Source organism: Sebastes umbrosus, chromosome 12 (assembly GCF_015220745.1).
Source record: "Sebastes umbrosus isolate fSebUmb1 chromosome 12, fSebUmb1.pri, whole genome shotgun sequence".
In the NCBI taxonomy this organism is placed as follows: Eukaryota; Metazoa; Chordata; class Actinopteri; order Perciformes; family Sebastidae; genus Sebastes; species Sebastes umbrosus.
This window is the reverse complement of record NC_051280.1, coordinates 2007627-2026843: the sequence shown is the minus strand read 5'-3', so window position 1 is coordinate 2026843 and position 19217 is coordinate 2007627. Positions and strand designations below refer to the sequence as shown.

The following is a 19217-nucleotide window of genomic DNA, read 5'->3' as shown; positions in this document are numbered from 1 at the left end:
GGAGATAGCAGGTCAGCAGTAGATGTCACATAGACGTGGTGTACATCATCTGAAAGCTGGGAACATGAAGATTAATTTGAGATGCAGCTCAGCACTGTGTGTCAAGTTGTTCTAGTCATAAATCAGAAATAGACATGAATTCATTAATTAATTATAATACATTGTGAACGTGTATAAGGCAGGGGTCAGCAGCCTGCGGCTCCGGAGCCACATGCGGCTCTTAAGCCCCTCTCCAGTGGCTCCCTGTGGATTTATAAAAATGGAAATGAATAACTGTTTTTTGTTTACATTTTCATTTTTATTCATCATTGTTGTAGGTCTATGGTACGACAGTACGACGGAGTATTAGGGCCACATTGAGGGAAAAGAATAAATCAGAGATTTCGAAAATAAAGTCATAATATTACGAGAATAAAGTCAAAGGTTTACGAGAAAAAAGTCGTAATATTATGAAAATAATATTTTTATTATTATTTTTATAAGTAGTAATTTTATGTGTTATTTTCTTTTTTTCTCATAAAGTTATGACTTTATTCTCGTAATATTACAACTTTTTTCTCGTTAAGTTATGACTTTTTTCTCGTAATATTATGATGTTTTTTTTCGTAAAGTTATGACTTTATTCTCATAATATTATGATATACTTAAACTGTGTTACCTTCATCACAATGCTCAAATGTTTTGCGGCTCCAGACAGATTTCTTTTTTTTGCCTAAAATGGCTCTTTTGATAGTATAGGTTGCCGACCCCTGGTATAAGGGTTTAGAACATTATGATAGAAGTATATGATTGTCATATCCATGCTCTATTATGTCTCATAAGTTGTTGCAGCAATTTTTGGGTTGATACAATTTGTGACACTGGTTTAGTGGCAAATTTAACCATTTTTTTACCACCCGAGAATTAAAAATTGATCAATAACCCCTCCAAAGAGATGGCGCCTTGAGAGCGGCAGCCGGTTGCAGCAGCTCCCTGTATCCTTGTGTTAATTCTATGTGTTTGGATACTCCAGCTACCTACAGTGGCTGGGTGTTGGGTGAGGAGCGCCTTTACTTTCTTACTAGCCCTGGCGATATACTTTTTGGCTAGTTTGCAGTGCGAGATACAGCCCAGGTATTGTTTACTCACGGACTCAGCTGATCAACTTTAACGAGCCGGCCGTGTTCCAGGGAGAGAGGCTGGAAAGCCCTTAAAGAGCCGTGGGTGCAGAGCAAAGAAAAGGAGGTATAAACCATATCTACCTTCCATCATAATGGGCAATGTGAGATCTCTCGTGAACAAAGTGGATGAGCTTGCAGCGCTGACAAGGAGTCAGAAGGAGTACCGGGAGTGTAGTCTACTGTGCTTTAAGGAGACATGGCTGCATGACCGTATTCATGACTCGAACGTGACCATCAGCAGCTTTCAGACAGGAATCGGCTAGAGACTAGGAGCTTGCCTTGCTCATGAATAACAGATGGTGCCATTAGAAAATGGCCATGCCAGTTTTTCCTCAGCAAAATTTAGCCTAACTTTGGAGCTTTATTTAGCCTCCTTGCTGACAAGCTATCATGACATTGCACCAATGGATTCCTTGGGTCTTCTTGTTTCATATGATATCTGTATCGTCACTCAAACCAAACCTGCTACCGCCTCCAGTAAAGTGATCCCAACGGACCGGGTCTCAGAGGGGTTTTCATGTTAACTGAATCAGAAATGTCATATCCGCGCAGCCTGTTATGTCATAGCAGTTGGCAGTGTTTTTCTCCAAATAGTCTTTAACAGAACACCATATTTGTTTTCTTACTGTGCCTCTAGTGGTGTGTAGCCTTGCAGTTCATTTTTGGTTTTGGCTGGTTTGGTTACTCTGAATAATCCAGACCTCCCCAGTCACACTTTTCAGCAGAACTACATTTGGTTGAGGAAATAGTCCCAATGAAAACTGACAGCATGCTCTTTGGATTATCCAGAGGAACAAGAGCACTGTCTCTGGAAAAAAAGATGTTGCTGCTGAATTTTTTAAATGTCCCTTTTTTTAGTGCTGTGAGCCAAGACAGGATCAGACCAAAGCAGGCAACTACCTCTATCCCAGTCCCTCCGGGCCTCCAGCGCTTCACTGTGTGGCAATGAGTTTGTGGTAATATGATAAAATGATTTTTTTTTTAAGAATATGCACTAAGAACGCCCAATATAACCTGAAGTAATGGGGACCTTAATGTTGCCTCTGCATTTTTAACCAGAGGGTCTCTTGAGTTTTTATTACTTTAGTCAATATGCTTTCCTGGTGCTTATTCAAAGGTCCATTATGTATTAGTCAAATTAACGGTAATTGCACCATGGCCGCTGATAATTCTTAATTCTGGGTGGTTGTTACCAGCCGCGACAGCGACGCTGGTATTGTTTTCACCTTGTGAGTCTGTGTGTGTGTGTGTGTGTGTGTGTGTGTGTGTGTGTGCGTGTGTGCGTGCATGTGTGTGTGTGTGTGTCACCATGGTGAGTGGTCCTGGAGACACCTACTGTAGCAGGAATTACCACAGAGGCTGTTTGGAGTGCTTAGTCTGTGGACAGAGTTTGTCTCCATGATAGCATCGCAACCGTGCAAGATCCAGTTTTGCACTAAACATTACAACCCCCCCCCCCACACACACACACACACACACACAAACACATGCACACTTTACGTCCCTGGCCCAGGCCCAGTGTGTGTGTGTGTCGATTGAACAATAATTTATTACATGGTGCATGATAAGAAGAATAGTGCAAAGTCTTTGGTGATTAGACTCCGTCTTGACGTAGTATATCAAAGGGGGTAGTGATGCCGTGATGAGATTAGGTATATCCCCCCACCTGGAGTCTAGACACTGGTGGTGGTGGTGATGGGAGTAGCTGAAGATCCAATGAAGGGATGTGGAGCAGGCCTGGGCCTGAATATGATGAAGACTGGAGGTGATGGGGAGGAGGCGGGTTGCATCGAGTCACACTGAAATGACAACTGACAGCAGCAGAGAGAACAGTTTTAAAATTTGATTGCAACGATGTGATTGGCTCAGGGAGAGCGTGGCGTAATCTGTTTGGTTATCTAAGAGTGAACCACCCACAGTCAACTGAGCCAGTAGAGATGAGAGAGAGACAGAAAGGTTGTGAATGAAAGATTGTAAAGAGGGTCTTCCTGTCTGAACTTTCGCATAAGCTTCATTTCGCTGTCCATTCTATAGAGTTCTCCAGGGATGACGCATTTTTGTTGGCCAACCAGGAAGTTAGCATCGCCTTGGTTCCCTCGACAAAAAGCTTTTTTTCATTTTTCTATTGGGATTTGGATTATTGCAGAAAATAAACTCTGTGCCAAACAAACATTTATGATACTTACATGTTTTATCAGCAAGATAATCTCCACAAATCAACACCACTTTAATGATTTTTGAAGCGTGAATGCTATCGCCAGAAGTAAAGAGCTAACGTTAGGCTATAGACAAACTACACCACGGTCGCATGAGTGCAAGTATACACAACGAGGCTGTACAGGAGGACGAGTTGGCGTGATGACGTTTAGTAGTCTCATTTAGCCACTTGTTAGCAACCGCCTTTTTGAAGACACATAAAGGCTTCAGAAGCGGGATATTTATTAATGTATTTTGTATTGTGAAACAAAACATTAAATTCTCCTCAGCTTGTGTTAACCACAGACCTTATTTCAGGCATCTAACTAAAAACCCATTTAAAAAAAAACATTTACTTCCAGACGAGGGAACCAGAAGTGCTAAAATGCTCACTCACTTCCAGGTTTTAGGACTCATATCCTTAGCACTTTACACCTGATGGATACTTAAAAGCAACAGAATGCATACACAACACAAAGACAGTGAGAGGAGCAGGGGGTCAAGCGGCCCAGATGTTTTCCCCCGAGGCCCCACTGGCGGAAGGCAGGCAGAAATCTCCGAGACAGATGTCTCACAATATGGACAAATCAATATGTTAAGGTTAGATATCACTAAAGGGAGGTGAAACAATATGTTTGTTTTTTTTTGTCATTTGGGTGAACCAACCCTTTAAAGCTGCAGTGGGTAGAAATGGATTAAAAATAATATGATTAAAAAAAGGTTGTTTTTAAAAAAAAAAAAAGGTCACTGACAGTAGTGCATGAGACAGGTAATCTGGAAAAAATTAATGTTTCTCTGTCCTCCGGTATCCTCCTATTCTGTTACTGTAATGCCTATTTCTCTTCCCAAATGTTTTCAGAATCATCTTGTAGTGTACTGTTTGTCTGTAAAATGAGAAAGTTTGTGACCCGGCAGCCATGTTGAGATCATGTTGAGGAAATACCAAGCACCGCCCACCAGCTGGAGCACAGCCAATAGGAACGCTCAATAGGAACGCTCTCTCTCTCTGAAATATCCTGTGATCGGTCAAAGTCTCGATTTCTAGGTTAGATTTTTTAAAGCCTGAAAACAGAGCCATGAGGAGGAGCAGAAGTCTAGTTTTCTCTCAGAACACTTGAATTACAATATGCTGAAAGGTTATTATGGAATTTTTGCCCACTGATGCCCAAAACTTGTTGCTTACTGAAGTTTTAAGTGACCTTGTATTGTTCATAGTGTGAGGTTCAAAGTTCAATCTTGTTCTTGGGAAAAGCAGTTGAGAAATCAGTCTCACTACGAGGCCCTTTAGTTTCAATCATATGATGATCATGATCTTCATCAGCAGATGGAGTTTGTGATGAAATTATAGACATACAAAGTTCACTCTGATGGAGTACTTATGAAGATCACGTGATATGATCGAAAGCTACTAATCCAACATGGATGAGATGTATTTAAAGAAAATCGTTAACAATGTGTTCCATTGTCCTCGTGCTTAGTTGTCAAGACAACAACATTTAATTTGCTGCTACCGTCACTCGGCAGCACAGCAGTTACTTCTGTTAGAGCTGGTCTGTGTGGTGCAGCTCAGTGTAATTCATTGGTAATCTCACTTAGTAGTAGACGCATTAGAAGAGTTGAAGTTTGAACGCGGCAACAGCTGGTGCAAATGTGGCAGCTTTTCATCCAGAGGCTGTATTGGCACATAGTAGTGTTTGTGTGTGTGTGTGTGTGTGTGTGTGAGGGGGTGGGGAGGGGGTCCATCAGCAGTGTCTCAGTGCCCGTAGCAGTGTAAAAGAAATGAGTAAATTACTTCTCTGTTGGCCTCGATCACATTAGTCATTCTCTCGTCTAATCCTCATAAATTGACATGAAGGCAGAACTCAGCTCACCAGCTCTCTGGCTTTCTGTATCCATCTTGTCATCTTCTAATTGTTTTTCCTCTCCCTCTCCATCTCTGCCGCGTTCAATCACAGTCTCTCTATCAGAGTGTCAGTTTCTCCCTCCTCTTCCTCCTCTCCACCCAGCATCAGCACCCACTCACCCACCGTGTCTGTCTCCAGTTCAGGGTGCAAAACAAGATCACTCTGCTGAACAGATTGCAAGTGGCATTATCATTCTGTTTAAGTCACCTTACTTAACACACACACACACACATGTGCTTGTATATTTCAACCCATATGAGGACAAATCATCCATTATATACTGTATGTTTCCTGTCCCTTAATCCCAAACCCTGTCCTTCAGTCTGAACACACAGTCACACATACACACACACACACCTTGGTCCACACATGTCAATTCATTTCACTTCACACCAGGACTCCAATCAGTGCTGTCTGTGTCGGAGCCAAGAGGCAACACAATCTCCAACCAGCCAGAAAGAAAAGTGAGTGGAGATGAAATTTGCTTCTCCTCTCTTTACCTCTGGGCTCTTCAGGGTTTCACCAGGCTCCCACTTGTTTTTTTTGTTAGTATTTTGCTTAGAGATAGATACATAAATAGAATACCGAAAGTATTGGAATAGTTGAGTAAAATTGCTTTTTGTGGTCACATTGTTTCAGTTTGGGCATATATATGTTTGTCTAAATGTGCCACCCACTGAGCACCAAATGGTAGTAATTTAATTTTTTCTTTGATCGGTGAGGAACAGTCTTACACAGGTTGTAACCTTTAGAGACGATAACATCTGAAGCTGATGGCTGAGTTCTATACAGTCTTTGGTCTTTTCCTTGTCTCTTACTAATATGTATACAGTGGACCCCCTAACCTCAAGCCAATTAATTTAAAAATATCAAATATGCTGCTGGTGGTCTGCCTGTTACACTAATCTAGCGTCAAAACTTTGACATACTTGACCTTATAAATTCACCTGAGAAAGCGTTCCATTCAGAAGGGAGCGACAGTCAAAGTACAGGAGAGAATGACTATCGATATTATAAAACTTTTCCCCTTGTACTTATTTATTATGTATTAGTTTGTTTATTATTTACTTTATTTATTTATTTATTTAGTTAATAATTATTTATCACTGTCAAAGATTGTATTTATTTATTATCTATTTTAGTGTATTTTGTTTGATCTACTACCCAAAGCAGTTAGAACAGCAAATTTTGTTTCCTTATTTTTTTCTTGATGTCTTTGTTTTTGTAGTTGTTTGGTTTGGCTGGCTTAGTTTGGTTTGGCTTAGTTTGTTAGTTTGGCTTGTCTGTTTGGCTTGGTCAGTTTGGTTTGGTTTGGCTTGGTCAGTTTGGTTTGGTTTGGTTTGGCTTGGTCAGTTTGGTTTGGTTTGGTTTGGCTTGGTCAGTTTGGCTTGGTCAGTTTGGTTTGGTTTGGGTTGGTTTGTTTTGGTTTGGTTTGGTTTGGTCAGTTTGGTTTGGTTTGGTTTAGTTTGGTTTGATTTGGTTTGGTTTGGTTTGGCTTGGTCAGTTTAGCTTGGTCAGTTTGGTTTGGTTTGATTTGGTCTGCTTGGCCTGGTCAGTTTGGTTTGGTTTGTTTTGGTTTGGCTTGGTCAGTTTGGCTTGGTCAGTTTGGTTTGGTTTGGTTTGGTGTGGTTTGGCTGGTCAATTTGGTTTGGTTTGATGTGGTTTGGCTTGGTCAGTTTGGTTTGGTTTGGTTTGGTTTGGCTTGGCTTGGTCTGTTTGGTTTGTCGGTTTGGCTTGGCTTGGTCGATTTAGTTTGGTTTGGCTGGTTTGGTTTGGTGTGGTTTGGCTTGGCCTGGCTTGGCCGATTTGGTTTGGTGAGTTTTGTTTGGTGTTGCTTTAGTAGTCTGGTTTGGTTTGGTTTGGTTTGACTGGCTGGTTTGTCTGTGGTTGGTCGTTGGTTTAGTTTGGTTTTGGCTCTGAAACACAATGTTTATGAGTTCACTGTTCCAGTTCTATTGTATCTTTCAGTAGACAGGCAGCTGGACAGCTATAGCCTAACATACAGAACCATATGTACATACTGTATGTGTGTGTTTCATGAAGGTGGTGAAATGATTCTTTGTTAAATAAGATAGTGGGTGATGGCAGCTGCCACTATGGCACTGTGATGATGTGCGTACTGTGTATACACATTAGCACATCCTTTATCTCACTCTCTCTCTCTGTGGATGCAAACACACAAACACAGTATATAAGTATACCAAAACAGTGGCGGGTTGAGTACTGTCTAGCTGCCAGGGTGTATGACGCCTGCTGTGTCACAGTAGCATATAATTACTCACTCAAGTGGTTTATACACACCACTAAATCTCTGAAATGGAGTATTTGCATGCACACACACACACCCACACACACCCACGCACACACACCCCGAATAAAGGAAAGCATCCTGATATGGAACTGCCTCAGGTTCATACAGCAGAGTGACATCTCATTTGCATTCATTTCAACGTGTTTGTGTGCTTGGACTCCATTCAGTGACTCAAACAAGCTGTTTTTTTTTTTCACATACAGGACGAGGCTGTGTTTGTTTCGCAATGAGGAGGAAAACTCTTAGCAACGGCCATCTCAAACTGCCACAGCAAACTGATGGCAAAACACAGCGCTTATTCCAGAGAACAAAGGGGATACATCACACTCACAATAAAATACATTGAAATGCTGTTTTTAATGATAGTCAGCAGTCTGGCAGAGAGACATTGTTCCAGCACCTGGCTTCCATCAGCATTTACTTTTTTTGGACTAAGAATGCTTCTTTTGTTCTTGCTGTCTACCTGTCTAACCTTCTAAGACAACAGAAGGATGTTTCTTCGTTCAGCATAAATGCTGTCATATGCTATATTTCAAGGAGACACAAACTTTCTCGATGTCTGTTTGAGTTTTTGTGTTGCATCCATTTCCTGTGACCTGCTTTACCTGCTGTATCACTGAGTCACACCATATGAAAGGGGGATTAATAGGGTTCTTCATCAATGTCAGTCAGTCAGTCAGTCAGTTTCTACTCACTGCCTCAGGTGGTGATGTTCTGGCTTTTATGTTAAATCAGGCTTATTTGTGCAGCTCTTAATCCCAGTAGCATTCTAAAAGGGCCTCACAGGGCCACATTAGACAAGAAATACAGACACCCGCCTAAGTGGACAACAGAAAAAAAAATCCCTCCAAAAAAATCCCGAAGGAAAAAATTCAAAGAAACCTTGAGAGGGATTACCTGAGACGAAACCCCCTTCCAGGGTTAAAAGGCAGCAATGAGCAAACGACAAGGTAGTGGATCATTGACACAACCAGACACTGTAACATAGCACACATGTAAAATACAGGAATTGAAGCCTTCAGGATGGCAAAGCCAGTAAGAGAGAGCCGTACAGAGATCTGGGACTGTGGTTGGTGTATTTCTTTTTTCCCTCCGCCAAGGCCGAAGGCCTAGGAAGGAGGTTATGTTTTCACCGGCGTTAGTTTGTTGTTTTTTTTCTTTTTTTGTTTGTTTGTCTGTTTGTCTGTTAGCAGGATTACTCCAAAAGATCGTGATGTATTTGAATGCATTTTTTTGGAAGGGTGGAGTGTAGCACAATGAACAATCCATTCGATTTTGGTGGCGATCGGATTCTGATCAACCTGAGCATTAAAACCACAGGGTATAACACATGCGCAGTGTAACTGAGGACACGTTGATGATGACGCGTGACCCGAGAGCAGAGAGATACGTGTGTGGATCATGGGTGTTGGGTGGATGTGTGGGGAGACATCGAGGTGCGGGAGCTGCTGTCCGTCCGCGGTGAGAAAGAAAAAAGCGGTAGATGACGGCATGACACACAACGTAGTGTAACGTTATACAGACATAACAAGGCTGCTGAATGAGAGAGGCAGACATCGAGGTGCGGGAGCTGCTGTCCGTCCGCGGTGAGAAAGAAAAAAGCGGCAGATGACGGCATGACACACAACGTAGTGTAACGTTATACAGACATAACAAGGCTGCTGAATGAGAGAGGCATCCACCAATACGTTACACGGAAACACACTGTTAATAATAAACCGACCACCTCACGGTACCGCCAGCTGTGAGCTGTGATCTGTTTTTAAAGTCAGGCACCTTGGTGGAGGTCTGCGCTCTCCGAGTGCCATTCTAGTTAGCATATGAATTCTTGAATTAAAGCCCAAAACATGTTTTGTGAGGTCACAGTGACCTTTGACCTTTGACCCTCTAGTTTCTGATGTTTTTATGTCAATACACTTTCATCCAGATAGATTTCTTTTCTGCCCCTTTACAATGGATTTAATCCTCAGAATACAGAGGTCGATCTACCGGTCAATCTTCGTTCCTACTCTCACCTATGGTCATGAGGGCTGGGTGATGACATAAAGAACTAGATCGTGGGTACAAGCGGCCGAAATGGGTTTTCTCAGGAGGGTGGCTGGCGTCTCCCTTAGAGATAGGGTGAGAAGCTCAGTCATCCGTGAGGGACTTGGAGTAGAGCCGCTGCTCCTTTGCGTTGAAAGGAGCCAGCTGAGGTGGTTTCGGGCATCTGGTAAGGATGCCCCCTGGGCGCCTCCCTAGGGAGGTGTTCCAGACACGACCAGCTGGGAGGAGACCACGGGGAAGACCCAGGACTAGGTGGAGAGATTATATCTCCACACTGGCCTGGGAACGCCTCGGGATCCCCCAGTCAGAGCCCGGGAGAGGGAAGTTTGGGGTCCCCTGCTGGAGCTGTTGCCCCCGCGACCCGACCCCGGACAAGCGGTTGAAGATGAGTGAGTGAGTGAGAATACAGAGGGATCTTAATGTGCACTTGCGATCGGATGATTGGGTTGTAAATTTCATGTCGGAGCGGATTTACGTTTTATCATCACAAATAACACTCACACAGAGTTTTATGGAAATCATTAAAGTCACTATGTGGAGGATTTGAAAATGCTTCACTTTCTTTATCTAGCTATAGAATGAAGAATGACTGTGGTCAGCGGTCACCAGAACCATTTTAATGGTATCATATACAATTGGGGCTTTTAAGGAGTTTTTGACCAATTAGTAGCATTTAGGTCTGTTAACGTTAACGAAAAATTGTTTTAACGCCATTAATTTCTTTAACTCATTAACACAATCGATCTAGAGTGAAGATACTGTCATCAAATGAAGCCAGAAAACCTAAGGATTCCGTTGGTACCAACCATGTCATTCTAGCTTGTCGCCAAGGAGGCTAAATAACGCTATGGAGTTATGCTAAATTTTGGTGAGGAAAAAACTGACACTGACAGCTGTTGTTGCCTGTTGGGCTGCAGTTTGCCATGTTATGATTTGAGCATATTTTTTATGCTAAATGCAGTACCTGTGAGGGTTTCTGGACAATAGTTGTCATTGTTTTGTGTTGTTAATTGATGTCCAATAATAAATGTATACATATATTTGCATAAAGCAGCATATTTGGCCATTCCCATGTTGAATAGGCTACAATATAATGAGTATTAAATACTTGACAAATCTCCCTTTAAGGTACATTTTGAACGGATAAAAAATGTGCAATTACTTTATGATTAATCAAGATTAATCATGGACAATCATGCGATTAATTGAATAATTGAAATTAAATATTTTGATCGATTGACAGCCCTAGTTGCATTATGAAGCAATGCTTTTATGAGTGGATCTCTGTTTTTGCCGTATTTGCAAATGTGTTATGAAGAAGGAAATATATTCAACACATTTGTTTTGTTCGACCTCAAGGATGCAGAGAATGTGTTCTGGTCAGGAAAACTGGATCTCAGCATAAATTGTGTTTGTTTACAAGAAAACTCCCCATAGCACCTTAAGGTTGTAGAAATGGATTTGTGAGTCAATTGATTTCCCACCTATACTGCTGCCCCTACTACTAACGGTTAAGGAGCATAAAAACTACGAGCTACAAGCAAAAATGCATCTTTATTATTCAAATTAAAGAGCCACACAGCCTAAATATGGCAACGAGACAAATACGGTTCTGTCGGACCGGCTCCGTCTATCACTGGATCTACGATTCAAACTCTGTCAGAGGCAACAAGTGACCCCATTCAGATTACTAAATAATTCAAGGAATTGTGTCCATCACTATACACTTCTTACAGTGATTCCCAGTTGCTCAGCCCTTCATACATTTTTTGAAACAATTAATATACCCACATTGGACCAAGATTATAGTAATAAATTAGGTGTGGGGATGCCACAACACTGCACAACAGCGTCACAAAATGATCACGGTGGCAACTATTTTATCTTTAGTCATGAAGATTGCGAGGTAAGCAGTAGGAATATGGCATTCATGTTACAAAGTAACCTACCAGGAATGTGTGCTTGCGTGTATTTGATTGGCCAGCCAGCGCAGTGCCTTGCCGGATGACGTCGCGTTGCTTTTGCAGCAGAAGTAGAGCTAGGTGTGACTTTTTGTTTTTGCTGCAGCCCTCTGCATTGGCACCACCCACTGCACCGAAGGACTGGTTCCATTCAAGTGAATGAGAGGGCTGTGTGCTGGTCATAGCCTTGACCGGAGGCATTACGTTTCTGGGGTTGTCTGTCTGTACCACTTTCGTGAACGCAATATCTCAGGAACGCCTTGAATTTGGCACAAACATCCACCCGGACTCAAGGATGAACTGATTAGATTTTGGTGTTCAAAGGTCAAAGGTCACTGTGACCTCACAAAACATGTTTTGGGCTTTAAGAAGAATTAATTTCCTAACTAGAATGGCACACGGAGAGCGCAGACCTCCGCCAAGGTGCGTGACTGTAAAAACAGATCACAGCTCACAGCTGGCTGTCCCGTGAGATGGTTGGCTTATTATTAACACGGTGTGTTTCCGTGTACGTGTCGCCGGATGCCTCTCTCATTCAGCAGCCTTGTTATGTCTGTATAACGTTACACTACGATGTCTGTCATCCTGTCATCTACCGCTTTTTTCTTTCTCACCGCCGACGGACAGCAGCTCCCGCACACACATCCATACATGTATCTCTCTGCTCTCAGAAGGAGGCGTGGTCACGTGTCATCAACGCGTCATCAGTTACACTGCGCATGTGTTATTCCCTGTGGTTTTAATGCTCAGGCTGATAGGAATTCCTGAATCCTGATCATGATCCGGATCGCCACCAAAATCGAATGGATTGTTCATTGTGCCACACCCCACCCCTCCAAAAAATTGTATTCAAATCCATTGCGAACTTTTGGAGTAATCCTGCTAACAGACAGACAGACAAACAAACCAACGGCGGTGAAAACAATAATTATGACAATTCCACATACATGTTTCATAGGATAAAATGATGTAGTGATGACATTTTGAACAGAAATGGATGTAAACTGAATCTTTGCTTAGTGGCAGAGGCCTACAACTGCGAGGCGGTAATTCTAGTTTATACTACCACAAGGAAATTAGCTATTTTACATAATGGCTAATAGTGGCAACAATGTGCAAAGAAAACTCTTGATCCCAGCATTACTTGCATTAAAGCATCACCTGTTTCATATCATGCAGCTGACGGTCAGTCATATTGTCTGTGTTTTCAGGCATTTACCAGTTCAGAGTTCCCGAGTCGTCCAAGTCTGGCACTCCAGTTGGGAGAATCCGAGCCACTGACAGAGACATCGGGAAGAACGCTGAGATGTACTTCACCATCGTCAGTGGAGACGGCATGGACATGTTCGACATCTCCACTGACAAAGACACCCAGGAGGGAGTCATCTCCGTCAGCAAGGTGAGACTAAACTGTGGACTCAGACTACTAATGGCATTTAGAAACTGTTTGTGTAGCACTAATGTGAAAGGAAACAGGCGCAATACAATACATACAATACATACAATACATTAACACAATTATTACATACTCTAAATAGGTTAAAAGATGCATTATAAAAGCAATAATATATGATATGAAAGCTAGTGCAACAGCAGCAGAGTACATTTCAGTAGTAGTACACTGAATAGCACCGAATGAAATGCAGAAAACTGCATCTTTTGTAAATAAATGTGAAATCTGTTGCTGTCCTGATGCCCACGTTGAAATGAGGCTGGCTTTTAATTATCTTGATATTTCTCTCACGGAATTGGTTAAATCAAATGAATTCTAAAGCAGTGATTCAGCAGATCCCACACTCTCCACTCATAAGGAACCTGCCCACGTAGTCTGTTTTACACGTACTGTTAAATATGCAAAGCCTGGGCATGCTTGACAGATGAAAGAAACCAAATTAAACTTATTCATCTTTACCTGCACAACCCCCAGTCCTAGCCTTTGCTGCAGGCACCGATACACAGGACTGGAGCTTTTCATCACAGTGTCCTCACAGAGTGTGTGTGTGTGTGTGTGTGTTTACTGATGTACTATCACAATTGATATTTAGAAATTCTTTTGTTCCTCTTGCTGACACAACCTTCGTAAAGTCTGCGAGCTTCAACAAAGAAGTAATGATATTCTGTCAGCAGGATACGAGATGAGGACAATATCCAGGATTCCTTCAAGGAAGCAAAGGCAGCTCATGTAGAGCTGTTCAAGTACATCTGAAGCTTTGTTCTCGTTTCATGCAGCATTATCACAGCTGATGTCAAGAAACATCAACATTATTTGCACTTGTGAAAAACTAATATTATTTGTCATCAGATTGAATCTGTCAGCTGCTTTATATCACGTTTGTATTAATGTTAGAATTCACCCTGTAACAGCATGTGCTGTTCTTTTTATTCTTTTATCATTCAGATAGTCCTGATACAATAAAAGAGATATGTTCTCACATTCCATAAATCCGGCCTTGGATATTCAACTTCTCGGCTATCAAATTAAAAGATATGGTTAAGTAATTTCCTTCCTGGATTACAACTAATTGGGATGTTCTTCATGGTATTAAGTAGGGATGTTACGAGAACTTCTCTGTGACAGTACTCGTTTTTCTAACCAACGCAAGACTAACGGCACAGTAAAGTCACCATCGACGCAACGCACCCTATTTTTCCTTCATAATGCTACATTGTTAACAACAAATCCGTGTTGGAATGATCCGGAGGAGAGCTAGTTAACGTTAGCTGTTAGCAGCCGGTGGGCAGCACAGACCAGCTTGGCTAAATCACGGAGCTAACAGCTAACATTAACGGGAGGTGCCATTAATTTACATTATGATGTGTTCAAGCTCTATTCAGTAAAAAAAGGAGTATTGGGCGTAAGGAAATTATAACGTTATCATGATGTGTTCAAATGTAATCTGGTAAAATATAGTTTTTGGCGAGAAACTTGAATAAATCCAGTTGTCTGAAGGAGATGTTTTCACAGAGAGAAAATGATGACCTGTTTAACTTCCAAATATTAGCTCCAAGCAGCTTATAATACATTATTAAAACTACTAATGCCAAGAATACTTCAATTAAAGCAAATATTTGAATAAAAAGACAATCAATAATAATAAATTCGCAAAAAAAACACCATGCAAACAAACTTTTCAGACGAAAGGAGGAAACAATTCCAACTTAGCGATGATCCTCAGAGACAGACGTTGAGAATTGCAAGATGATGTGAGTGACATCATTAACAACATTAATTCAAATTGTTAATTGTTTTGTTTTTGTGTTTTACCGTGGTATCCAATTGGGTATGGAGAATTGTGGTATTTCACCGGTATTGGTATCGACTACTACATTTCTGGTATCCTGACGTCCCTTGTATCAAGCCTACTATTACTATGACTATATACAGTATAAAAACTAACCTATTTGTGATTGGGCTGGTCAGCCCAGTCTTTGCCTGCATCACAATAATACATTTTTATATCAATAATCATACTGTATATTCCATAAACTAGGACCAACATAACCACTCGTCGTCAAGCGCAAAAGGTATCGAAATTTGCATTTGCTGGCTAAACCTCAATGTGGGTCACTTATACTGATGCTAAAACGCTTTCAGCTCATTGTTCTGTTTCTCCAGCACACAAGCTCCAGACCTCTATGTTGAGTGAAAAAACTCTGACCCACTGCATAATACCTGCTCAGCTGCATACAGCAGCTATAGACACATTTAGCAACTAGCTGATGGACATTTAGCTGCTAAAAAGATTTTTCTCAGGTGTGGTCGTATTTTCATCAGGTGGACACAAACACAACAACACTCTTTTTGCTAAACTGCTAAATACTATATTTAAATGACTTTTTTGTGTTCATAATTATTCTTGGCAGGTACATATTTTTAGTTGATTGTTGGCCTCAGCAGCTTTGTCTTTACCACGATTCCATTACTGTACCAACAGAGAGACACTCCTCATTCTCTCTCCTCTCCTCATTCATAAAATTCCCCTCTGTGTTTCTGTTTTTTTATCTCTTTGCCTCTGCAGCCTTTGGATTTTGAGAAGAAGCCGTCGTACACAGTAGAGATCCAGGTCCAGAACACCCAGGTGGACCCTCGCTTCATGTCCGCAGGCTCCAAAGACATGGCCACGGTTCGGATTGGCGTGGACGACGTGGATGAGCCGCCGCTGTTCGACAAAGCCAGCTATCTGATGGAGGTGAAGGAAGACGCTGCAGTGGGCGTGGCTGTGGGCTCAGTTAGTGCAATGGACCCCGATGGAGCTCGCAGCATGGTCAAGTAAGACAAAACCTCAGTTGAATTTTCTTTCTCTTTTTGTTAAAAATAGGTTATAAACTAATAAGGCAAGACAATTAACCAATGGCAGAAAACCCTGGAATCCTTTAAAGGGTAACTTTTGTGTTTTTCAACCTGGACCCTATTTTCCCATGTTTTTGTGTCCAAGTGACTAATGGGGACAACAATTCTTGAAACTGATTCAGTATTAAAGGAGATCGCTGCAGACGGCAGCCGCTAAACCGCTGTGATGTAATCGCTCAGGGCAGTTACGTGCTGTCAATGTATGTCCACTAAAGGTCCTTGTTTTTGCCGCTGACAGGCTCAGATTGGTATTATAAGTGTCTGACGACATTATGGAAAGAACCCTACAGAGAAATAAAACCTTTTTCTTTACCTTTCGCTTTCTGTTTGTTATTAGCTGTGATCTGTTTTTAAAGTCACACACCTTGACGGAGGTCTGCGCTCTCTGAGTGCCATTCTAGTTGTGTCATGTGACTTGTTGCCGGAAGAGACAACGATGGAAACGTGAGTGAGTGTGGAGAGAGGAGTGCTGGTGTTGTCAGAGTTTGTTGTGTTGGACTACAGAAAGTGTAGCTTAGTGTTATCTAAAAGATTTTCAATGTCATGGCTGAATATTTCGACAATGTGGATGTGGCGCGACGTTTCACAGCGAGACTTCTCAGAGTGAGAAACACAATAACAAACAGACCGGATCAAACGAAAAGGTAAAGAAAAAGGTTTTATTTCTCTGTAGGGTCCTTTCCATAATGCTGTCAAGACACTTCTAATAACTGCTCTGTAAATCTTGTCTTGTGCTCTGCTTATATTTTTTAGCCTATAGCAAATCAAGTCTTTGGTCATACTAACAGCAGCCTGAAACAAAACACAAGAGCCACAGATGTGAGTGGGGGGCATTGCTTTGGAAGTAACCCCGAGGGGAGGGAGTGGGTATAGACGGAGCTCCTGAGTCGACCCTACCTTTAATATATTTAGATTTCACCTGGCACTAATTCCTTATATCAGACTGAAAACAGGAAGCCTGTTTCTGCAGAAAGTTTGCATATCTTCACTTCCTGTCCTGCTGTTTTTAAAAATCTCAGCAAAACTGCGTTGAAGTCGGATGAAGTGTGGATTCTCTAAAGGCTTGTGAGGAGTTGCGATAAGAGTCTGAAAAGAGGGGAACCAGAGGAGAAATATGAAGTAGGTTCAAAGATAGGCGGCACAGTGATCACTGTTAAGATTAGAGACCAAGCCGTCTGCGGACTATACAGCTGTGTGTGAAAAACTGCTGACTGCATACAACAGAAACCTGCACCCACAGGCTATATTTAAACCCCACTGCCTCACTGCAATACTGTTCATTATTGATGCCTGGCATTAGGAGAGTTTGAGTTCTGTTACTCTCCTGTTAGTAATTGACCAAACAGCATCGATACATCCAGGGAATCTTCTGATGTTGACAAAATAAAATGCCTACAGCCCTGCATGGGTAATTTGATCTGTTGCTGTGGGTATTGGAACTTGGACGGCACTTTTGAGTCTCTACCAAAACAGTATTAGGACACAGCAAAGGATCGGATAGAAACCGGTAATGAATTGATTTAAAAACAGTGCGGTGTAAATACAGAGAAGTGTCGGATAATCATGATGTATAGATGGATGGATGACAGCAGCAGTGTGAGTGTGTTGAACTGACAGGCAGGACAGAGCGCAGCTGGAGACTGGAACAGAGCCCGTTATTCCTCTACATTTAAAGCAGGCGAGCTGATGAGGAACGTATTCCAATTAAAACGAGCACGGAGCCATGGAGTGCTCTTAAAATGTGTCACGAGGGGGCACACACACACACACTCACACACACACGATTCTAATTATCCCTGTTTGTGCCTTTGTGTGTGTGTGTGACTGTATCATCTATTCACATTGTGTCACTGAACTATTATTTTCCTGTTGAGTGCTTTCTAATTATGATCGAGCCTGGATGTACTGGAGCAATGTTTTCTTTTTAGATTCATCTATCGCTTTATGGAAAACAATAATTAAGATTGAATGGTACATAATTAACAGCTGATAGCAGTTTGGTGTAATAGTCTGGACTCGAAAGTGAAAGCAGCCTTGATCCAGACACTGAACATGTTCACACATGGAGCAGTTTGCCTCCTCTTTGACAGGCAGGCGGAAAAGACAGGAGCAAAGGCATCTCACTTCTATTATCCATGGAGTGCTGTGAAGCTGTGAATAGCTGCATTCAGCAACTAGTTCAAAAATAGAGAATGCTCTGTGAGCAGTCCACAGATGGTGGGAAGAGATTTTCAAGTAGCTGGGATGTTTTGAACAGGCTACAGTAGGATTGAATAGGAGGAGAGGACAGAATGCAGCAACAATCATGTGATTCCAGTCGTTTGAATCAAAGTTGGTCGTTGGTTGTTTTGTCCAACCATACAGATCAAAGTGGGTACATCATTTCTTTTGTCCCCACATCATTTCAATCTCAAACACAAAGCTGGAATCAGTACAAAGTTAGCCTAACTAGCTAAGCATAAAAACTGAATGCAGGGGGAAACAGCCAATTTGGCTCTAAATAGACAAATCAGTCGGCATTTTGGTTACGATTGGTTAGGTTTAGGCAACACATTCTCACTCCCAACTCGTCAAATACCGCCACTTTATCAGTGCAGCTCGGCATCGGAGACCGACACACGGGGTACCCCTCTTGTGTTATTTTTGGACGGACTAACGACTCAAAGGACTCACCGAACTGACGATACTAACGACTCAAAGGACTCACTGAACTGACGATATTGATGAGTCACGTGACTTAAGACTGACTTGACAAAATAAGTCAACGTTACTTTTAGTTTCACACGGGACGCGAACAGCGGTCTCCTGGCTGAAAGTCTTGTGTTTGTTTGACCCATCGAGCACCCTTCCCTCCCGCCCTGACCGGACTCTCATGCTATTAATACTACGTCACTTGCTCCGGCCGTCGAATAACGCCACAGGGGGGTTTACATTGGATTTAGTTGAAAGCCCGGTTCGTCACATACTGTTGCTAAAGAAGCCTCCGTGCGACAGTTTCTGATGCCGAGGTCCGCTGCCCAAACGGCGGTATTTGACGAGTTGGGAGGCAGACCAGGTAGGTTTAGGCAACAATACTTGATTAAGATTAGCCTAACTATGTAATTAGCATAAGTAACAACCGCCCTTAGTAGACTTTCTTACGTAACGTTACGTAACAAGCGTAACATCAACGTTTACTTTTGGTGTCACATTGGACACGGACAGCAGTCTCCTGGGTGAAAGTCTTGTGTTTGTTTGACACATTCAAAACCACTCCGGATGCCCCCTAAGTGGATTTTCTTGCTCTTT

General features: G+C 42.0%; 1 protein-coding gene across 2 annotated transcripts in view; it reads left to right on the top strand.

Moving 5' to 3' along the window:
- Positions 1-19217, top strand: part of cdh6 (cadherin 6) — a 118757-nt gene that overhangs the window by 69870 nt on the left and 29670 nt on the right. For both annotated transcript variants that reach the window (XM_037788091.1, XM_037788092.1), the window contains exons 6-7: positions 12790-12977; positions 15598-15848. In XM_037788091.1, coding sequence (XP_037644019.1) covers positions 12790-12977; positions 15598-15848 — 439 coding nt within the window. The remainder of the gene's footprint in view (positions 1-12789; positions 12978-15597; positions 15849-19217) is intronic.